Here is a 24,162-nt window from a genome sequence, read left to right as displayed (position 1 = left end):
AGAACGGTATCTCGCTCTTCATTCCTGCTGCCCTCCAGTTCCCCACCGACTGCTCTACCTTGCTTGGAAGGGCTTGGCACGAGGGGTGTGAAGGGTGCGAGGATTGAGCAATGAAATCATTGTCCTAAGATTTTGAGCTTCAGAGAACAATAGTGGTGGTCGAGTGGGTGGCAACATGAAATACGAAAGGAGTACCAACCACTTTTCGGAGGAATCAGTATCGTTTTTAATTTTTAACATATTAGAACTTAAATGAAATCTGTGTGTGTGTGTGTGTGTATATAGATATAGATATGGATATAGATATAGATAGATATACTATATATAAAAAGAATTATATACCGTGACCAAGTTGGGTCTATTCCACGTGTGCAAGGCTGGCTCAACACTTGAAAACCAGTTGATGTAATCAACCATATCAACAGGCTAAAGAAAATGTGAGTGGAATAGTTAAGGGATTGGTGAGAACCTAAGTGATGTTTGAGGTCCCCATTACCTACAGAATGGAACGATGAAATTGGCTGAGAGCGCAGCTTTATAAACGTATCATATAACCCAAATCTCTTATCAGCCATTGGAGGCTTTCCATTGTCTACACTCACCTTCCCTGTCCAGGCTTAGTTTTACCCCTTTCCAATGTGAAGCCCTTTTGCAGCCAGATTAGTTTCTTTAATGCCCTTCCACTGTGTTTAATTCATTTCAGAATGAGACTATGCGAGTACAAATTTCGGCCCTATCATCTTGTCATTAACTAGCTTTTACTGTGACTTTGGGTGACATGCTGCAGTTTTCCTACCTGTAAAAGTAGGATTATAGTCATAATTTACCTAGAGGTATAAGGAAATGCCTATTTTATTATATTTGCATCCTTCTTTAAACTCTGATAGCTTAAAAGTGATGCTGAATCGACTCACAACAGCAGTGAGGTTGAGGAGAACAGGGAAGCGGGAGTTTTAAGAATGGCTGTGATTAGTTTGGTGGAGATTCCAAGTTAAAAAGCAATGAAGAACACTTTAATAAAAAGTTCACTTGAAAAAATAAACACTGAGACTAACTAAAATGTACAAAAAACTCTTTAAACTCAGCAATGGAACATACAGAAGGTAAATAAGCATATGAAAAGCCCAACATCATATGTCATTAGGGAATTGCAAATTAAAACAACAATTGAATAACGACTACATACCTGTTAGAATGGCTAAAATCCAAAACGTGTGGCACAAAATGCTGGGGGTGTGGGGCAGTCGGGATCTGTCTTTCATTGCTGCGGGGAATACGGAATGGTACAGTCACTTGGAAGACAGTTTCTCATCAAGCAAAATAAATCTGAACTTAGATTATGATCCAGCCCAGATATTTACCCAAAAGAGGTGAAAATTTATATCCACACAAAAACCTGAACACGTTTCTAGTAGCTTTATTCATAATTGCCCGGAGTGGGGAGCAACCAATGTGTTCTTCAGTAGGTGGACAGATAAACAAATTGTGGTACTTCCATACAATGGGCTGTTACTCAGCACTAATAAAGAAATGAGGTGTGGAGCCACCAAAAAAGCCACAAAAAGACATGGAGGAAACTTAAATGCATACTAAGTGAAAGAAGCCCCAGTCTGAAAAAGGGTACATACTGCATAGGCCAACTCTAGTATTCTGGAAAAGGCAGAACTGTAGAGACAAGTAAAAAGTTTTTGCAGGGGTTCAGGTGGAGTGGGTAAGGGGTGAGTAGGTGGAGCACAGGGCGTTTCTAGGACAGAGGAACTGTTTTGTGTGGTACTGTAATACATCTCATATTTATCAAAACGCATAGATGTGTACACACACGACACACACAAGTGAACTCTATTGTAAACTGTAGACCTTAGTTAATGTATCAATATTGGTCACTTGTAACAAACATCACACTACTACTAGATGCTAATAGAGGAAAGTGGGTGTAGGAGGAAGAGGGTATAGGGGAACTCCTGCTTTCTGGACAATTTTTTTGTAAACCTAAACATACCTTGAAAAGCAAAGCATTCATTTTTAAGAGGCAGAGCCTTTTGACATTGGAGGCCTGCTTATAATAATCTGGTTCTTACACCTTTTTGAAATACACTCAACTACAAAATTATTATTTTTTTGTACTAGTCAAAATCAAAATCACCACCATCAATTTAAAAAGAATGAGAAAAATACCTTTTAAATGACATATTTTTCCAGAGAAAATTTATGGGTGACCTGAATATTAGTGGTGTGTGCCGGAGTCTTAGGAGGGAACTCCTGAGCCGTTTTGGGTGGAGTTACATCAATTTTGGTCATTGGCATTTGAAAGCAATGCATTCTAGCTTGTACCAGCCAATGGGTAGGTGCCACCTGCACGGACCTGCTGTAACCCCTGAACTTGTTTCTTACTATCACAACATATCTGTTGCTCCAGGCTATGAAGTTCTTGTTTGCTTCAGAATGTATTCATTGAATTTGAAAATAATTTCTGGGCCCAATAATAAATGTGGAAAGCATTGCCACTGGGGAAGCGCCGGAGAATCCCTTTGAAGACTGAGGAGTTGTTTGCTTTAAAATATGTAATCCTTCTACCCCAGTTTATTTTGTAGCAGGTTCATATTTCAAGTAAAGTAATGAAAGCCAAGCTAATCTTTACACACTTATGTTTAATGGCTGCATTAAAGGTTTATAAGAAGAATTAGCATTCGGATGTTCAGAATGCTATACTGATTTAGTGACATCTCTGTCTTCTGCCTGAATTTCATTTTGTGTTTGATGGTAACATGTTAAAACCTCATTTTAGCAAAGTTCTATTTTTATTTTACGCATTTTTTTACTCACAGTTTATCATATTTGCATTGTATAAAAAACTCTGGCATATATACTTCATTGCAATTTTGAAATCTGTGTATTAATCAGCTTTTGTTGCTACTGTGCACTCACTTGAACTTGACACATTATTCTGGGTGATTTAAAATAATGTCATTTTATGTTTGCTTGACTAACAAAGGCATAGGTTAGTAACAGCTGACCTAGTTAGTAGCCAGATAAATGGGCAGAGAAACCCTTTGAAAAATAAGGGATAAATATATATAGGAATGTGTCTTCTGTGGTTTGTAGGTAATAATGTAGTATTTAATTAATTTTGCTCATTTAACAGACTGTAATCAACTAAATGTGATATTGTCTTAGTGTCCTGAGTTTTTCCATTTTATTTTCATGTCATTCTTGTTATTTATGTGAGTGGAATCCTTGATGGCCAGAGTGGTTATGACGTGCCCCAGACCACACTGATAGCATTTCCGGTCTCGTATCAGTTACTGTCTCTGTGCTTTGTGTAACCTTGGGGTGAAAGTACTGGTATAGCTTTTCTGTAACGTAACATCACACACTTAATCATTTAGTTTGTGATCAGCTTGCCAGGGTAATGACATAAGGTAGAAATTCAACAGTTTTGTTATTAAAATTATTATTATTATTGTATAAATATTTATTTTGGTAATTGACTGTGGTAAAAAATGTACACATGCCGGAACACGTGTTTATAATTCAGAAGGCATTCTTGGATTATTAAGTAGAGTATCTTTATATTATACTTAGTTTATATGTACTTAAGTGTCTATTATTAGTTGTTTGCACTTACTGACTGCTATTGGAAAGTTTAAAATATTTTGGAATAAATATATAAATGAATTAGAAATTTTATGTTAATGATGTTCAAATGCAGAGGAAGAGTTTAAATTCAGTTCAAAGATTTATGATGGTTTTCTTCACACCTGGGATTATTTTTAAGTGTGATATTTGCAAATCAGGTACAGCTTATATTTCTACAGAATGGACTACCTCTGATTTCATGTTTCAGAGCATTTGGCTTACATGTTAGACCTGTGCTATCAAGATATTGGGTGGTTTTAAGGTTGTTTATTCTTAATAAACACACATGTACTAGTCTGACCTTTCCTAACTTAATGCACATTTTTCCCTTTTAATTTCCCAATGTTAAATGTGAAACCAGAAATCTAGTTTTCTTTTTGATGGCTGCAGTAATCAAAAAATGAGAAAAGCATACAATTACCATTTTGACAGATGGAAAGCAGGTGTAAATTGGGAGATGAAACAGTATCACTAGATACATGGGAATTCTTTTGTCCTGCATGATCTTTTAAAAAAATCGCATAATTTTAATTTGGGCATTGGTCTTTTTTTAATAAGCTTAACCTTGAAAACATTTGAAGGTAGTTATATTTTAGATCCCTTTTCTCATTTGTAGAGGTGAGAAGAGCACTGTAGCATAAACTGCTTCATTTTTCCTTTATTAAACTGCTTTTGGTTAAGGGGGATTAAAAAAACACTTAAAACACACCATATTATTGTCTTAGTTTGAAGTGATTCCGTATGAAAGGTTTCAGTGCACTGTCAAATAATTACTCAGGAGCTTTACTTTGCATACAGTTAATATGTGTGCCTGTGACTTTAAGGCAGCAGTCCAGATTCTCTTTCCTACCAGGTTATATTTCTCTGAGCAAAATGCTGGAACACTATGAATGTTGGTGTTCAGTAACTAATAAAAAAGGTTTGTCTAAATATTGCTCAAAAAGATGACTTATATGGATAGTAGTTCACATGGTTTATTATTAATTGTGTTTCATTTTATAGAGGGCCACTGAGCCAGGCCAGGCTGTATGCCATTGCTGCTGAGAAAAAGAGTTATCTTGCAGAGGAGTCCGCTGCTTCCCCAAGAAGGAACGCCAGTCAGTTTGACTGGGCTCTGATGAGACTGGATAACTCTGTCCGCAGAACCGGCCGCATCCCAAGGACTCTCCTACAGAAAGTCTTTGATAACGCCTGCCACTCAGGTGCCTCAAACTTCTCCGGTCAATGGTTTGAACTTTCACTATGTAGTTGTTTGGGGCAGGCTCTTTGGTACTTTCAGTTTTGTTAGGTCTAGTGGTCATGATTCAGTGTTATGATTGTAATCTTTCCAACTCATCAGGGTAAAGTAAGACATTTTGTCTAAGATGTTTATTTCAAAATCAAATAAAAATTGCCTTCTTTCCACAGCTCATAAAGGAGTCACTTTCAGTGGTAGATTTTCTTGTAAGATACTAGTTTTTCTTATTTTCCCTTATAATATCAGCTTTCCCTAAGATCACAAAGGCCAGATTTCCAGAAACATTGATAATCATTTCCCTTTTACTTTCACTAAGCTATTAAAATTTATCCGTTCACCTTGGATAATTCGATGGGACCTCATAAGCCCTCTGCTCCCCCGACCCCTCGCACACCCACAAGCCCACAGGCAGACACACGTACCGTTGCATGTAGTCTCAGAGCGGGCACCAGCTTCCTGAAGCCTGTGCATGGATTTCAGTCACATTAGGGAGTCTGATGAGGGTTACCAAAAAAGTGTCAGTTATAATTAATGTGCATTAAAATAATGCTTTTCATTTTCACTGTGTGATTTATTTACAGTTGTCCAACTATTACCACAATCCATTTTAAAACATTTCTTTCACCCCGAAAACAAACCTCCATATTCCCATCAGCCCCCAAACCCTCCCATCCCTTCCCGCCCTAGGCAACTACGAGTGTACCTACTATTCATATAGATACGTTTATTCTGGACACTTGATGAAATGGAATCACATAATCAGTGGTTTATTTTTGGTTTTATTTTAAAGTCAGCTTTCAGGGACATTTTGATAAAGGACTTGGCTAAGGGGAAAGGAAGCTTATATTATTTTGTAATTTTTTATAGACCTAAAATTGATATTCATGGCTTTTAATCGTACTACTTTGTGTCATTTCATGAGACAGTGAGAAATGGCCACAGAATTGCAGTAAGCACTGCTTATAAATTAGGTTCTGTGTATTTTTGTAGTCTGTAGTCTTGCAAATGATACACATTCATAACCTTAGCTGCCTTAAGAAATTAAACTAATTTTTTAAAACTTAGAATGTTTTGTAACATTGTAAATTATACTTGTGAATTAGGAGAGAATTTCCCCAGTTTACAGGTATAATATCTTTAAGGAATCAAGGGATTTTTGAATATTTACACATTTCCATTTAAAATTTGATATTTATAATGTGATATTGTGCTGTGTTAAACGTTACCATTAATCCTTTTCCCTAGGTTGCCCTGGTGGTAATCAGGCCTTGCTTCTGTTGCGCAGCTGTGGTTCTCTCTTACCTGAGCTCAGGTTCTCAGAGAGGACAGAACTGGCTCATAGGATATGGGACAAACTTCAGAAATTGGGTATGATTATTTGAATATGAGATGTGTATAAAGAGTGTCGATTTTTTCCTTTAGTTAAAAAATATATACATAAATGCTATAATTTTATGGAAGGGCTACTTGATTCATAATTTTTTGAAATATTTGGTGAGTTATAGCGACATCTAGGGGCATTAAGAATAAAATAATTTTTCGTAACAGTATTACTTTTTTGGTAAGCTAAAAAGCAAAAGAAACGGAAAAGGCCTTTGGTCTGTCAAAGTTACAAATGCACATACCATTAGACTAAGCAGTTCTATTTGTTAGAATTTAGATGCAGATGTTTTCACATTTGTGAAAGGATATTCTTCACTGTGGCTTGTTTGTAGTAAGAAATTGGAGCCAATTTTAATGTCCCTCACTAGGGGATTGGTTAAATAAATTATGGAGTGTCCATAAAATGGAATATTGTGCAACTGTTAAAAAATTGAAGGAGTGCTTAAGATACTAATATGGGGTATTCTCCAAAATATAAATAAAAATTAAAGTGCAGAACAGTGTGTATAATATGCTGTCATTTTGAAGAAAAATGTTTATAAGTTTATGTGCATACAGTATTAAAATATTTCTAGAATGTTCAACACTAGATACAATTTTACTGTATACCTTTTTAGACTTTATTTTTAAAAGGATTTTATTTATTTATTTTTTAGAGAGAGGGAAAGGGAGGTAGAAAGAAGGAGAGAAACATCAGTATGTAGTTGCCCCTCACACACCCCTACTGTGGACCTGGCCCCAACCCAGGTATGTGCTCTGACTGGGAATCAAACCTGTTACCCTTTGGTTTGCAGGCTGGCACTCAATCCACCGAGTCACACCAACCAGGGGCCTTTTTATACTTTTTCAATTCTGAACTATAAACATAGTACCTATTCAAAAAATAAAGTACCTCAAAAGACCATTTGATAAAAATTCAATGTTCATTACTGAGTTTAAAAAATTTAAAAGAATAGATGGATACTTCTTTCACATGTTAAAACCTAAAGCCAACAACTAATAAATACTATGTATAATAACAATAAAATATTGATAAGAGGGAAAAATACTAGAAATTGTTATTTTTTAGGTGATATGCTTGTTTACCTGTAAAATCCTGTAAAATTAATCCACAGTAAAGTAGTTGGAAATATTAAATGGTTAAGAAGCCATAATTATTCCTACTTAGAAATTTAAGTGGGTAAAAATATTCAAATGTAGTCACATATATAAAATATCTAGGAATATCTTTCAAGAAATATGTAGCACTTACATGAAAAAAAAAAGCTTATAGAATAAAGACAGAACCTCACCTCATAGTTTTGAATTCATTTAGAATCATGTTGACAAGTCCTGGCTGGTGTGGCTCAGTGGTTGAGTGCCAGCCTGAGAATCAGAGGGTCGCTGGTTCAATTCCCAGTCAGGGCACATGCCTGGGTTGCAGGCCAGGTCGGTCACCAGTAAGAGGCACACAAGAGGTAACCACATATTGATGTTTCTTTCCCTCTCTTTCTCTCTCCTTTCTGCTTACTAAAAAGTAAAATAAATAAAATCTTTAAAAAAATTACATTGACAAGTTCAATTTTTAAAAATTTTGAAAACGATGAGATAAATGTATTTTGTAATGGGAAAGGGTTTTCTAAATATAAAAGCAACAGAAAAGGTAAAGAATTGACTCTAAAAACTAGAAATGTGTATTTATCAGTAAGTCACATAATTTTTTAAAATCATTGAGCTGAGAGAAACATCTATTTAAAAAAGTTATGTTCTAAAATATAAAAATCCCTTACACAGCAGTCATACTGTTAACATATGGATAGAAAGGTGGACACATTACTCTCTAATTGTTCACAATGGTGTATTTCCTCCATATCCTTGTTTGAGAGTAGAATCTGTAATGTCTTTGTTTTCCTCTTTGCCATGATGCTTTTCTTATGCTTCACACTTGATAAATGCTTGTGGAGTCAGTATTGCCAGAAGCCTAGTAGATTACCAGCGTGACTTGCCCACAGACTTGTGAAGCTACAGTAAAAGCTGGTTTAGCTTAGGTAATGTGTCCAAAGTTACAGGATGAGCTACTGGCAGGTCTGACACTGGAACTGAGATTTTCAAACTAAAAGGGATTCTGGAGGAAACACTGGAAGTGATAGAGTCTCGTTTCAGTGTTTCCATAAGCTCAGTTTTTAAAAATAGAATTACTTCTGGTGTACCTCTTTGGCCATGCCATGATAATAATGAAAGTCGCCTTTTTTGTTCGAGTTGTTGATCTTTTCTGGATTGGTCTTTATTTTTTACTCCTTAAATCAATTCATTTTTCAAACTAAGGTTTAAATCCCTTTATTCTAGAGTTTTCTCTCAGTTTTAATTAGAAATGACCCATCAAAGTAGCTAGATAGAATAGCAAACACGGGGATACAAATTTGACCAAGTTCTCAGAAGCATTTTCGTCATGTAGAACACTATGGCAGTGCAGGGAAAGTAAGGAAATGAAACTCAGTAGAGGTACATTGAGTAATAATCTTGACTAACACCTGTATGAAAAGCTAGAGTAGATGTTCATCTGGGTTTGGGGCAAGTTTCCCCAGCTTCTCCAATAAACTAAATACCTTTACAAAATTATAGAACATAATTTTCTTTAACCATAGAGTTGTAGCCAGCCATTATGAGAGTTCTTCAGCTTGACTTCCTGACTTTTTGGAGGTTTTTAGACACTGTGGTACATGGTCATACTGCAGACGATGAATGGCACATGGTTCTCTATCGGGCCCTGTATAAAGTGTTCTGGTGGATAAGCGACTGGGCTCTCCAGGCAGACCACCTCCGTTCAGATTTATGGTCACTTACTAGCCGTGTGGCCTTAGCCAAGTGAAAGTCAGTTTTCGTCATCCGTAAGAAGAGGATGATGATAGTGCTTGCCTCAGAGCTGTTGTGAAGAGTAGCCTCTGTGTGCAGAGCACTTAGCACAGTGCCTGGAACATAGTAAGTACTGTACATGACTCCTAAGGTAAGGAACAAGTACTGATGTAAGGGAATAGGTCTCTGCTGCCTTGACTGTCAGACTGATACCAGATAACTGGCCACAGGTATGTGAATAAAGATAAGAAATTTAATTCATGAAAATTTAGTAAAACATGTTAGCGCCAGGTTGATGAGATGACTGTGATGTCATGAGTGGGCACAGTAAGGCCGAGTGGCAGCCCTAACCGATGTGGCCTCCGGCACGATGGTTGCAGGGAGAAAACGAAGGGCAGTGGAGTGCAGGTGGTGGACAGTGGCAGACTAGAAACATGTTCAGCAACTGGGAGTGGAGTGGAAGTGGAACCTACAAGGACTTGGAGTGGCCTGGTTAGTACATAAGCGACCTACCAGCACAGCCCTGCCCGTGTAAAACAGCCCCGTCAACTCTGTCCTTTTCGGTGTGTCTGGCACGTGGCAAGCTCTGCTTTAGGTGGAAACTCTTGCAGTCACTTTAACTACAGAGGTAATGGCAGCCTTTTCTCCCAGGAGGGGATACTGTGCATCCTAAGGAAGAGACCTCTTTGTGTCTGAAGAAGCAGTTACTTACAGCTGTACGTAATTCAGAGGTAGCGCCCGGCACGTGTAGCTTGCTGTCTGCCCTGGCAGGATTTCTGTGTCTGCAGGTCTGAGTTTGGGGTGGACTGCTGCAGTATCGTCTCATTCTTGTGTTTGTTAGGTTCAGGTACACATGTTCTGGTTTGATAAAGAATATGATTTTAAGTGCTTTTCTAAACATGTGATTTAAATTTTATCTGTAGGTACTGTTTATGATGTAAGTCACTATAATGCTTTACTTAAAGTCTACCTTCAAAATGAACATAAATTTTCACCAACCGACTTCTTGGCAAAAATGGAAGAAGCAAACATTCAGCCAAATCGAGTAGGTAGCTGCTATTATGTTTGGTGGTCACATTCACTATTTTTTATTTTTTATTTTTTACCCAGAAATATTAAAAATACATTAACTGGCCCATTTCATCGGCAGGTAACATACCAAAGGTTGATTGCTGCGTACTGTAATATGGGAGATATTGAAGGTGCCAGGTAGGGAACTCCATAAAAGTATGTATAAGCAAACATGTATATCCTGTAATCCTAGATAGAATCATTCTCTCTTTTATCGAGTCTCTGCTTAGTAAGGGAAATTATTTCAGAAGTATTTTAATCTAGCATATTTGGTAATATGACTCATGTGCAATATAAAGTTTTGTAAGAGGTGACAGATATTTTTGGTATTTTTTTTTAAAGATTTTATTTATTTATCTTTAGAGGGGAAAGGGNTGGTCACATTCACTATTTTTTATTTTTTATTTTTTATTTTTTACCCAGAAATATTAAAAATACATTAACTGGCCCATTTCATCGGCAGGTAACATACCAAAGGTTGATTGCTGCGTACTGTAATATGGGAGATATTGAAGGTGCCAGGTAGGGAACTCCATAAAAGTATGTATAAGCAAACATGTATATCCTGTAATCCTAGATAGATTCATTCTCTCTTTTATCGAGTCTCTGCTTAGTAAGGGAAATTATTTCAGAAGTATTTTAATCTAGCGTATTTGGTAATATGACTTATGTGCAATATAAAGTTTTGTAAGAGGTGACAGATATTTTTGGTATTTTTTTTAAAGATTTTATTTATTTATCTTTAGAGGGGAAGGGAAGGAGAGAGGGAGAGAAATACCAATGTATGGTTGCCTCTCGTGTGTCCCCTGCTGGGAGCTGGCCTGCAACCCAGGCATGTGCCCTGACTGGGAATCGGACCATGGTTGTTTGGTTTGCAGGCCCGCGCTCAATCCACTGAGCTACACCAGCCAGGGCTAAAACTTGGTATTTTAATAAAAAATCTGATTTATTAAAGCAGAGGTTTAAAATTGTTGAGATATAAAGCTGGCTTTATTTTATTTAAATTAATACTTTTTAAAGGAAATGTTCTTAGCCATTTAAACTGCATTCATTTATAAACTGTCTCACTGGCTCATACAAAATCAGTTGTGACATTTCTCTGCTTGTGTAAAATTTATTACTACTTTTGGCTAGGGGGTTTAGGAAATAAGGTTTAAATGGAAATGTGTAATCTCATTTTTAACTCAGTGAATCTTACTAAATTTTATGCTTTTTAAAGGTTAATTTAGTGGTATAGAAGAAACAGACTTTTAAAAATTACATACTATTTTAACAAGAATACTTCAGGAGTTATTGATATAATTTCAAGGAATGGGGGTTTGTGTGTACATGTTATAGAAAGTGTCTTTGATATTAATTCCAAGGAGTATTTTTGTTTCTTTTTTATTGTAGCAAGATTCTTGGATTTATGAAAACTAAGGACCTTCCAGTCACAGAGGCAGTCTTCAGTGCCCTTGTCACAGGGCACGCAAGAGCTGGGTAATGTTCATACGAGGTTTTGTTCTCAAATGAGGTTTAAATTACATAAAAATACTGTAGAATATTTTTAAACCATGTTTACCTACCCCCTCAAAAAAACCTTGAGCATGTGAGATAGAACCAGCATGTTTTAAAAATACCATATTCTTAAATTTATCAGTTTCATAAAACTTTTATTTGAAAATGTTTAGTTTTGAAAATTGGGCCTGATAAAAAGCAACTGAGTGTAAAATTTATGAACTGATCTGCTGGTGCCCTGAAAAATATTTTTTGTTTTTAAGAATAACTTACTATATGTTATTCTTCACTAAAAAGTACATTTGAGTCATAACATACCTAGTGAAAGAATGTACACTATTTAATGTATATGTAATTATGATACAAATTTGGTTTCTCTTTTGGAAAAGTTACCTGTAAAAATTTGAGATGTTTGTGATTTTTATTATTTCAGAAACCTACAACCAGTTTAATAATATTTTTTTCGTTTCTGATGTTACCATGTTTCTAAATGGTACTTAAGAATTTTTAATTTTGATAAGCATAGGTAATAACAGTTTAGATTGAATGATAGTGTTACATTTGACAGCATTATAGTAACCTGTTTTATTCTCCTTGAATTAACTTACAGAGATATGGAGAATGCAGAGAATATTCTCACGGTGATGAAAGAGGCTGGGATCGAGCCTGGTGGGGACACGTATCTAGCCTTACTGAACGCGTACGCTGAAAAGGGTGACATTGACCACGTTAAACAGGTGTGACTTGTGTTGTATAAATAAGCATACTTTAAAATCATTTGTATAAGCTTGGGTTACGTTTTGCAAGAAGCAGAAGAATATAGTTTATATCTGTTTTTAAAGATATCTCTTATAGACAATAGTATTGCTAAGAGAATTCCTAGAGTTTGGTACCTTGGTTGTTAATGTAACAGCATTGAAGTACAATATTCCTGTTTTATAAAAGCAGTCCCAGCCCTGGCTGGTGTAGCTCAGTGGATAGAGCACAGGCTGTGAACCAAAGGGTCGCTGGTTCGATTCCCAGTCAGGGCACATGCCTGGGTTGCAGGCCAGGTCCCCAGTGGGGGACATGTGAGAGGCAACCACACATTGATATTTCTCTTTCTCTTTCTCCCTCCCTTTCCCTCTCTCTAAAAATAAATAATTAAAATATTTTTTAAAAGTAGTAGTCCCAAATCTTTAGATGATATATGTTCCTAAGTTTTAAAATAGAATCTTGGTGTTCTAATACTGTTCTAACTTGTATTTCTAATTTCTGGAATTGTCTGTAGACCCTGGAGAAGGTGGAGAAGTCTGATCTTTACCTTATGGATCGTGATTTATTGCAAATTATCTTCAGCTTCAGTAAAGCTGGGTATCCTCAGTATGTCTCGGAAATTTTGGACAAAGTTGCATATGAAAGAAGATATATTCCAGGTAGTTTAAAATTTTTTACTTTAATGGTTTTTCTGATAAACTGAATTACTGTTTTTACATGATGAATATGGACGGCATTCTCTAGCAATAGGGGTTGTGAACATAAGACTCTTAAAAGCAGCTTAATAAACTGAAAAACTTGTGTTAATGAATACATTGGGATGTTTTGATTTGGAAGTGCTTCATTATTCAGAATATTATTATATCCTTTTGGTGTTTGTAGTTCATAAGTCTGTCTTTCGTATTGGTTGCAATGAAAAGTATTACTCAGTTCAGTAACAAAAGACATCTTTGTTTTCTTTCCAGATGCAATGAACCTTATTTTGCTTTTAGTCACTGAAAAATTGGAAGATACAGCATTTCAAGTTTTATTAGCATGTCCTGTATCTAAGGAAGATGGTCTGAGTGACTTTGGCAGTTTCTTTTTACGGCACTGTGTGACTATGAATACGGTATTCTGTCCATTTTTACATTGTAGACAATGTGATAGGTAGTGAAGTAAGATTTTTTTAAATCCTCACCTGATGGCCAATATGTTAATGATATTAGAGAGAGAAGAAGGGAGGGAGGAGAGGAGAGCGACAGAAGGACAGACAGACTTTGATGTGAAAGAGAAACATCAATTGGTTGACTCTAGTAGGCGCCCCAACCAAGACTCAAACCTACAGCCTAGGTATGTGCCCTGACTAGGAATCAAACCTGCAGCCTTTTGGTGTATGGGATGATGTTTCAACCAACTTGAGTGATCCAGCCAGTGTAAAAAAAAAATTTTTTTTAAGTATAAGAACCTATAAGGAGATTAGAGCAATTATAATGGAAACTTTGTTTTTGTGTTGTAAGGTGATTGGGTAGAAGAGGATGGGAAGTTCAGATTTTTTAACCCAGCAGTGTTGTAATATTTGCAGAAGAGGAAAGGGTGGAATAATTGTAGATCCAGCTGATGTGTCCTTTGTCTCCCCTCCCTAGCCTGCAGAGCAGCTGAAAGACTACTGTAGGAAGTTAAAGGAAGCCAAGTTGCATACGTCTCCTTTGCAGTTCACACTCCAGTGTGCTTTAGCAGCCAGTAAAGCCGGTACTACATTCTCATAATTAAAAGCAACATAAATAAGTTTTTTGTGAGGTTGCTTTGTAACATTTCATGATATCTCTTTCAGATTTGGCAAAAGCTCTGATGAAGGCTCTGAAGGAAGAAGGTTTTCCTATCAGAACTCATTATTTCTGGCCCTTGCTAGCTGGACATCAGAAGCAGAAAAATGTTCAAGGTTAGGATTTTGCTTTTTACTGATTTGTGATGGTTCAGAGATCTGGTATAACAATTTCCACACACATCTAATTGAATTCTTCAGGAAAGTATACTTGTTCATGAGTATCACATCTTCTGAGAAAATAAGGGTTGGTTTAAATTATAGTAAAGTATTACATAAACATTTTAAAAACCTGAGTGTAATAGAGTTCTTTCATCTTAGTTAACATTAATTTTATTTCTTCATTCACCTCTGATCTTGATATTCAAACTTGTGACATAGTTTTAAATAGTTCATTGTTTTATAGTTTCCTAAAACTCTATAGGTTTAGATTTTACATATAGTACTTGAAATTAGTTAGCCGGGTCTTATGAAGAATAAAGTGATACATAATCTGTCTCTTTTCCTGGTGGACCAGGCTGTTTCTCCTTCACTGAGCTGACTTAGAACAATAGGAAAGACAGAGAAACTGTTACTGCGGAGTGAGTGCTCATGACCTGACAGCCTGCTGATTGAAGGACAGAAATGCTCACTCTTTCAGGTTCTTAAGTACGTTTAAGCATTTAGCATACTTTTCCCTTGTACACATGGGATGTCTATAGGATATGAATAAGAATTGAACAAATATTAAATTTTAGAGTCAGTATCTAATTCTTTGGTTTGCATTATTGGTAATTCAGAAAGAGTAGTATCATAAAAAGATGCTTTTAACAGAAGTACTTCCCCCTTGGGGAAACAAAAAACGGTCTTTTTCATTTTATGTCGAAGTATAATGTGCTTTAGAATGAGATGCAGCGTTGTTAGTATGACATTGGGTGACAAACAGAATGCACAAACAACAAAAAAAGTGCTTTTAGCAGACTTTCATATTGCAATTTTATTTTAAATATATAGCTGTCTTCTGGCTTAAAGGAAATAGGGAAAGAAGTATTCCCTAATTGTTTCTGGCTGTAAAAGTCTCTAAATCCTTTTTAGAGAAATCTTTGGAAAACAATATGCCAGTTGATTAACTCTTTACACATCCACCAGTTCTGAAAGCTCGAAGAAGTAACCTTTAAACTGTATTTTTGAGTCCCAGAAAGTTTACCTCATTTCATGGAAATATTTGGGTATGTATTGTCCACCTTTACAGAGATACGAATATACTTTTGGGGACCCCTGTTTACATGTTTGCTTCTTTATCTGGTAAATTTGCTTTCCTCCACCTTAGCACTGTATCTAGACTGGAATTGGTTACCCCATTTTATCCACACAAAAAAATTCAGGTAGAATTGGTAGAAATTCTGGTAGAAAAGTGGGCTTTATCTTGAATCTGTCTTTTCTTAGAATGTTAGAATTCAGATTTGGGAAATGCCTCATTGAAAGCTCACATTATATTGATGAAGGAACTGAGAGCTGCAGCGATTCGGTGACTGACTGTAAAGTCCACATCTAGCCATCGGTAGTGGAGGGAGGGATTAGATGTGAGGATCTCTGTCTTCCTCTTTTAAATACTGTTTTGTAATATCATAACACCTCTATACTAGACATTTGTAAGTATTATGCTGAATTGTTTGTATGAAAAATTTTTAGCTGTTTGTTAAAAATTAAGTACTGATTTTTGCATTAGGAACATTTGAAAAAGTGTTACCAATGTTTTTAATCAATAAAGGTTTAATAAAATTATCTTTCAACTATAGTTAACATGTAATATTGTATTAGTTTCAGGTGTACAAAATAGCATTTGGACATTTATGTATCTTAAGTAGTGATCATATCACTAAGTCCGGTACCCACCCGGCTCCATGTGTATTTATTACAATGTTACTGACTGTGTTCCCTGTGTGTGCTTTACCTCCTGTGACTATTTTTATATCTGCAATTTGTACTTCTTAATCCCATTCACCTTTTTCACCCATTCCCCCAACTTTCCCCCAGAATCAATGAAGGTTTTATTTGGAAAAATAGAAAAGCCAAGAAAGATAGCTTGAGAGTATATTGTTGATTGTTTCACAGTTTTTAAAAACTAGTCTTCTTTGTAGGAGGTCCAGAAATACAGCAAAATAATAATCTACTGTCTTCCTTCATGTAACAGGGGAATGTCTGTATGTATTTTAAAGATTTTATTTATTTATCTTTAGAGAGGAAGGGAAGGAGAGAAGGAGAGAAATATCAGTGTATGGTTGCCTCTCATGAGTCCCCTGCTGGGAACTGACCTGCAACCCAGGCATGTGCCCTGACTGGGAATTGAACCGCGATCGTGTGGTTCGCAGGCCTGCGCTCAATCCACTGAGCTACGCCAGCCAGGCCTGTCTGTATGTATTTTATATAGTTTCTTTAGTGTATGGTAAGCAAGTAACATTTTTATTAATGCAGTGAACTCGTTCTTTGTCCAGGAAAAGTCACATATGAACTGGTAGAGGCAACAGAATAAAGTAGTGGCTGCTGTGAGAAAGGGTGTGTGTGGGGGGGTGGTGTTTCCTATGGAATAAATAAACCCTTCAGGAGATTAAAGGTAGTTAGTGGTCAGATCAGACTGAACCAAGAGTTTTCAACAATAGGCTGATCAGATTTTTATTGAATCCTGGAATTTTTCTGGTTGCAAATTTAGCCATCACCGACTGGTGAGAAAGACTCTTATAATGACTTCCTCATGGCTTACCTTACTGATTTATTTCTCTGGGGCACAAATGGAAAAGTCACCACTTAGAATTTTAGCAAGTTGGCCTGAATGAGAGGAAATTACCCAGAATGACTGAGGATCTTTCTACATCTCTGGAGTATTCAGACAACATAAAAATAAGAATACAGGAGGGGTCAATATGAAAGCCTAAATGGTAGTTGAATGAAGTGTTTGAATCAAGAACACTTTTTGAAAAGTAAGAAATTGGCTTCTAATAAAGTGAGTGCTATGATTAGAGTCTAAAATTATGTAGCGTAAATGCTCATAGTTGGTGAAAATTGCTCAGTTAAAACCATATATCCTTCCCAAAAGTTTGAACTATTTTAATTTTTAATAAAAATTTTTGAATGGATACTTTTCTGTAGATTCAAAAAACTGCTTATGACTGCATTTGAAATATTTTTGTTAGGTTATTTAGTCTTAGTTTAGAATTGCTAAGTTCATAGAGATTTGTGGTCCCTATATATCTAAGTTAATACACGATTATTTTAATCCTTTTTTAAATATGAATTTTATTTTTTAGGAGGATGTATGTAGGTATGTCAGATCAGTCACCTTTTTCAACCATTCAAGTACAGTTTTCTGCCTTTTTTCCCCACCCCAGCCTAGCACCCCAGTTCTCCCCACCACCCTACCTTCCTCCCCTGTTTCCACCCCTCCTTATTATTGTCCATGTGTCCTTTATACTTGTTCCTGTAAACCCTTTCCCCTATTTCTCCTGAAGTTCCCTCCCCTCCCCTCTCCCCTCTCATCGCTCTCAGCCTGTTGTCAATTTCAGTGTCTTTGGTTATATTTGCTTGTTTTGTTGGTTTAGGTTCCTGTTAAAGGTGAGATCATATGGTATTTGTCTTTCACCACCTGGCTTATTTCACTCAACATAATGCTTTCCAGTTCTATCCATGCTGTTGCAAAGGGTAGGAGCTCCTTCTTTCTTTCTGCGGCACAGAATGCCATTGTGTAAATGCACCATGGTTTTTTGATCCATTCATTTTACTGATGGGCACTTAGGTTGCTTCCAGCACTTGGCTATTATAAATTGTGCTGCCATGAACATTGGGGTGAATAGGTTCTTTTGGTTGGTGTTTAAAATATATTTTTAGAGAGAGGGAAAGGGAGGGAGAGAGGGTGAGAAACACGAATGTGAGAAAGAAACATCGATTGGTTGCCTTTTATGTGCCCTGACTGGGGACTGAACTTGCAACCCAGGCATGTGCCCTGACTGGGAATTGAATCGGTGACTTTTTGCTTTGCGGGTGGATGCCCAACCTACTGATCCATGCCGATCAGGGCCCATCTGACTATATTAGTGAGGTAAATGTCTTTGGTATGATCCCTCAGAATGGCTGAGGGAGTGACTGAACTTATCTGAGGGAAGGTGTGAACCAGGTTTTTTAAATGTGCTTTAGTTTCAGTTAAAAAAAATGTAAGTTGTAAATGCTAGTAATACAGATCATCTAAGTAAGCAGAATATACTCCTCCCCTGATAAACATTGTTGGAAAAATGAAGAATTAAGAGAATAAAAAGCATTTAATGTGTATGTGATTGGGTAAAGTGTTTTTGTTGGCCATTTTCAGGCATCAGAAAATTGAATATATAGTTAGTTACCTTATGCTGCATTTATTCTACACATTTAAGGAAAATTATTTTTAAATTGTTAGAGTATTTTAAGACAGGTAAAAATAAATGGTTACTATTAACATTTATTTAATAGTTTTAGGGTTTCACTCATATTTTGTTCTTAATTTTTATGACTGCCCTGAGAGGTAAGTAAGGAGGTTTATTATCATCATTTCTATATTACAGAATTTTTCTTATTTCCCAGTTCTGTTGATTTATTACTTTTTTAGACAAAATGCTGAGTATTCTTTCTTCATTATGATTCAGAAAGCAAATGAACTAAACTTTCTGATTTTTTGTTAATTTATTCCAAATTCTTCATCTCCATGCCTTTAAATTTTATCTTATAGGTATAGTGGAAGTCCTCAAAGGAATGCATGAAATGGGAGTAAACCCTAACCAGGAGACATACATAAATTATGTGTTTCCATCCTTTGATAGTGTGAAGTCAGTTCGTGCTGTTTTGCAGGTGAGTACAAATAGGTTTTAATTTCTTACTTGAAAAGAATATCTTTCCTCCCTAATGTTTTGTGTAACTAAAAAGAAAAGAAAAAGTCCTTAAGCTGAGCACTAAAGATGCTTATGTTTGTATATAGTTTTCTAAAGTTCTGTAAAAATACTGGTTAGTATAACATCTATAGTGGTAAAATTTCAAAAAACCTTGAAAATAAAGCAGCATTTTTGTGTGTTGAAAGACAGCACGGCCATATCAGAAAATATTAAATACGACGGTATTTGCTCCTTAATCCCACTCTACAGTTCAGCTATAATCCTCACTTTTTGAATATTGCTTTCCACTTCTGTGTGCATTTTCATAACACACTCAGTGTATTTACTATTCTGTTTTTTTAATTAATCTTTTTTTAACTTTTTACTCTAAAGCATTATTTTCCTACCCCATACTTCCTGTCCCCATGGGAATAGGGAAGGCGTTTGTGGAGGAGCATGTGAAGAAACTGACTTAGTACAAAGTACATCGGACCAGCAGGGTTGCACTTCCTGTTTTCTCCATTGTCAGAACTGTGCTGTGTGCAATTAGTAGTGACGTGACGGCATCAGATACTTCAGTGAGAAATATTTTGTTCAAAATATCTGTTTTTTACACACTTAGTCTTAGTCACATAATGCCTTACTTTCCTACTGTGAGATTGTTTTCTTTTTTTGACATAATTACAACCCTCTGAAATGTGGAATTTATGTCTCAAGTGTCTTTCCCACTCTTCCCTGAGTACCATAGTCTGCCATGTATAATGCACACTTTTTTGCCCACAATTTTTGAGGGAAAAATAAAGGTGAGCATTATATATGGGTACAAGGATTACATAATTCCATGTAAGGCACACAAAACATGGGTGTACATTACACACAGCACATTATACATGGCGAAATACGGTACTTAGAGTATTTTGAGCCTGTGCTGTACATAATTTACTGTTAAAAAATATGTTGAAAAGGTAATTTCCCACATATTCTCATCTCTCAGTCTTTTTTTCACATGGCACTTTTCCATTACAGTTATTCTGGCATGTAACTCCAATTATTTTTTAATGCTTGCATGCTGTTTTATTGTGTGGATATACCATAATTTATTTTTATTCATTGCTTATTACTGACTGAGTAGTTATTAATATTGTGCTGTTATACAGTGACCCAGTAAATGTGTTTGAGCTCATTTTTGGCTCATGTACTTAAATTTTTAAACAGATGATGCTGTTGGCAATAGTGATTAACCATTTGGAGAGAAACGAAACTTGACTTTTACCTTGCTGTGTGCCCACAATGTCATTATAGATCAGTGCATTCATTTTTGTTTGGGTTTAAGTTAGAGAATTGTTCTAGTTCATCAATAGTAAGTTCTTTCTAGAAGGAAGCACTCTAAGGGTAATAAATTATCTGAATTTGAAGATAAGCATTTAATTTGAAATGTTGGAGCCCATGCTAAAGTTCAGTTACTCAGTTTACATATTGTTCTAGAAAATAAAGGACTATCAGAATATGGTAATATGAAGAAATGGGAAAACAGGAAATTTGAATAACATATTAGTATGTTTTTAGCTGAGGCAAGTTACTGAAATGTGCTTTACCCCCAGGAAAATGGATGTCTACCTGAAAGTAATGTGTTTTCTCAAGCTGAATTGAGAAATGAAGCGGTAAATGGGAACTTGGAGTATGTTTTATCATTTTGTAAGTATGCAACACTGGCAGTGAACTTGCTAGGGCTGATTTCAGTTACTGTTGAAAGCACACAGGGTGGCTCATGGCCTCCTCATTGCCTACCTCAGTGTAGTTCAAGGTAATTTCCTTGAAAGGAAAGAAGTTTTTAAATATCTTATTTAAGTCAGACTGATAAGTCAGTTTATGATTTGATCTTGTGGATAATTTGGATGTAGTTTGGAAGTTTAAAGGACCTTGGAGATAATGTGATAGGTAGGGCTGGGGACCTAGAAGACTTGGGTTTTATTTACAATTAAGCCAATGATTATTGGATAGTATCTATTTATTTACCTTGCGGAAGTTGTAAAAATCATGAGATACTGTTTCTGAAAGTGTTTTCTAAACTAACTCCTGCTTTAGCTATAAGTTACATAAAGGCAGTGCTTATTAACCAAAACAGCAAATTTTTACTAAATACTTTAAAATGCAAAGGTACTTTACAGTGTTCGTCACATGTTGGTAAAATTGCCCCCATTGATAGATGAAAAAAAGCAATAGTGAAGTTACATGATTTTGCCCAAAGTTAGTGATTTAGCTAGAACCAAGACTTTCTAATTTTAACTTAATGCTTTTAACCATACTACATTTGAATAAATAGAACATTTCTTAAAATCTTCATTTTGGGACATTTTTATGATCAGATCATGTAGAAAAGAAAACATTTAAAAACAAAACACAAAGTTCAATTTCTAACCCCTGAAATATTGAAAGTTAAGTTCTAATTAATGTATATTCAATTTTATAGGTGGAAGTTTTGTAAAATCCAGATTATTGGTATATGTTACCTGTGTCTTTGTTATTTAAAACAGTTCATCATATTGTAAGGAAAAGGTAAAATGTTCAGTGTGAAGAATGGGGACTGCTGGAGGTGTAGTTATTTGAGTTGAACATTGTGTATTAATGCTGGCTATTGAGTGTATTGATTTTCCCTTCCACTCTGTACAATGTATAGATCTTCCGTTCTGACACGATGCAAACAGAAGCAGAGGAGTCTGGGCACACAACGTGCACACATGAGCGCTGCCATTCCTCATTACCATACCACCCTTCCACTTCCTTGTCAGCCTCTTGGTTTTTCAGACTTGTTTGTTGCTAAGGAAACTAGATGTTTTTTGTCAGCAGCCTTCAACTTGCTGAGATGGTTCTGGTTGCTTTTTTAATGAATAAAAATGTGACAAAATTCTGTAAAATACTAATTTGAATAGTATAAAAATAAATTTTCAGGAGATTGCTTATTAAATTTGAAAAGACAATTTCAGGAGCTTTAAGCCTGGAGTATTTCAGTTCACTCCATCAGTGCCTCCCCTCTCCTTTTGGTGTAGAGGTGTTTGGAGAGCAGTTGGTGCTGTAATTGCCGGTATTCACTATAGGAAGCTCCTAGGTCCGCACTTTTTGGTCACCACATCACAGGGTATGGTAGGTGGTAGAGTAGAGAGTTTGTGGAGTAGCAGAAAATATTTCCCCATTTGTGTTTGGAGGCATGGACAATTCATTTGTTCAGGTAAATTAAAGGTTGCTGAAAGACATGTACTTTAATTCCTTGAGTGATGAAATACAGGTCATTTTTCAGATGATTTAGATTTTCAGATGTGGTATAGAACCCTGAGACTTAGGCTACCTGTTCGAGGGATGTAACAGGTGACCCAAAACAATTCTCCTTATGTGTGGGCTAAATTTTTATTCATATTTAGGGGAGATGGGCAAATAATGTTAAAGTCTAATGTGACATTTCCCATGAGTTTTTTTCTTTTTAGTCAACCCAGTATCTTTTTTTTTTTAAAGATTTTATTTATTTCTCTTTAGAGGGAAAGGGAAGGAGAGAGGGAGAGAAACATCAATGTATGGTTGCTTCTCATGCTGGGAACTGGCCTGCAAACCGAGGCATGTGCCCTGACTGGGAATCGAACCAGTGACTCTTTGGTTCACAGCCTGAGCTCAATCCACTGAGCTACACCAGCCAGGGCTCAACCCAGTATCTTAATGTTCATCTAAACTATATTTATTGTCTTCAGAATTTGCTTCCATTTATGAGTTCCTGTATAATTCAACCCATCTTATATTATTCAGTAGCCAAATTGCATGTATAACAGAAAAGATTAAATTAATTACTTAATAACAGGGCACCATTTTTATACAGTGACAGGGAAAATACAGTGTCAGAGAAAATAGATTCAGGAGATGCTTACTGTGATTCCATCCCTTGGTAGTTAGGGTCTGATTATAATACTAAGACTGGTCAGACTTATGGTATCAGCACTGAAATACAAAAAGAGGTAGACTGTATAATGACAAAATAATAGTAGAGCAAACAGATGCTCAGAAAAATGAAATATCAGTATAAATCAGTTACATAAGAGAAGTAAAGACCTATTTTATTATGACTTTAGGTTGTCACTCTTACATGAATGCTTGTCATTGATCACAGTGGAAAACAGAATGAGAAAGTGTGAATGGTTTTAACAGAACCCAGCCCCCAGGAAAGAATGTTTCCCTCATCTTTAAAGACAGAGGCACCACAGCACAGTCACAGGCTCTCTGTTGGTAGGGCCGCACTGTGCGTCAGGACACAGCCTCGGCGTGTGGGCCAGGCCGATGCCGAGCATGCTGGCAGGTTAGTTAGGGTCATTTATGTAAAAGAATANATCACAGTGGAAAACAGAATGAGAAAGTGTGAATGGTTTTAACAGAACCCAGCCCCCAGGAAAGAATGTTTCCCTCATCTTTAAAGACAGAGGCACCACAGCACAGTCACAGGCTCTCTGTTGGTAGGGCCGCACTGTGCGTCAGGACACAGCCTCGGCGTGTGGGCCAGGCCGACGCCGAGCGTGCTGGCAGGTTAGTTAGGGTCATTTATGTAAAAGAATATCTATAATTCATTAGTTGTATGTATTCATGAAAACAAAGTGTTTTCAGAGGATAGTTAGTTTACTATCCTCTGAAATGGAAAAGCATTTCCATTTTAATGATAAAATTTCTAGAATGAGAATGAAAAGGTATTGGTATAAATGTGTTTCCACATAAGATGATAATTTAAGTTTCTGTTTTGGGGCTGAGATTTAACGGTGACTGTTTTCTTTTGCAGTGGAATCAAATACATTGCCTTTCTCGTTTGCTTCTTGGCGAGGCAGCCTAATTCTAGGCTTTAGGAGGTAAGATGATCACCTTATGTAAGGTTCTTTCCCTGGATGTGGTCTGATTCCTCCTGTCTTTGTTGTCTACTGCATGAGGACAGACGGACAGGTAGTCTTCCAGATCTTCCAGTGTGCTAGCTACCTGAAATAATCTGTTTTTATTCTTCCTGCTAACTAGTTGAAATGAGTTAAAGCAACCTTTTATATTACCTTTTCCAAGAA

General features: G+C 36.2%; 1 protein-coding gene across 2 annotated transcripts in view; it reads left to right on the top strand.

Annotated features, from left to right (window-relative positions):
* LRPPRC (leucine rich pentatricopeptide repeat containing) overlaps window positions 1-24,162 on the top strand; it is a 105,876-nt gene that overhangs the window by 8,074 nt on the left and 73,640 nt on the right. Inside the window, exons 2-14 of one of the 2 annotated variants that reach the window (XM_037066498.1) lie at window positions 4,639-4,838; window positions 6,119-6,241; window positions 10,012-10,133; window positions 10,239-10,297; window positions 11,552-11,638; window positions 12,267-12,393; window positions 12,927-13,071; window positions 13,378-13,523; window positions 14,038-14,143; window positions 14,226-14,333; window positions 18,946-19,064; window positions 20,686-20,779; window positions 23,892-23,958. In XM_037066498.1, coding sequence (XP_036922393.1) covers window positions 4,639-4,838; window positions 6,119-6,241; window positions 10,012-10,133; window positions 10,239-10,297; window positions 11,552-11,638; window positions 12,267-12,393; window positions 12,927-13,071; window positions 13,378-13,523; window positions 14,038-14,143; window positions 14,226-14,333; window positions 18,946-19,064; window positions 20,686-20,779; window positions 23,892-23,958 — 1,503 coding nt within the window. Of the gene's footprint in view, window positions 1-4,638; window positions 4,839-6,118; window positions 6,242-10,011; window positions 10,134-10,238; window positions 10,298-10,604; window positions 10,682-11,551; window positions 11,639-12,266; window positions 12,394-12,926; window positions 13,072-13,377; window positions 13,524-14,037; window positions 14,144-14,225; window positions 14,334-18,945; window positions 19,065-20,685; window positions 20,780-23,891; window positions 23,959-24,162 lie in introns of those variants that run through there. The other variant, XM_037066499.1, reaches the window with a different exon arrangement.

This window comes from Sturnira hondurensis, unplaced genomic scaffold (assembly GCF_014824575.4).
Source record: "Sturnira hondurensis isolate 20B ecotype Veracruz unplaced genomic scaffold, ASM1482457v3 Scaffold0016663, whole genome shotgun sequence".
NCBI classification, from domain to species: domain Eukaryota; kingdom Metazoa; phylum Chordata; class Mammalia; order Chiroptera; family Phyllostomidae; genus Sturnira; species Sturnira hondurensis.
This window is presented reverse-complemented; position numbering and strand designations above follow the sequence as displayed.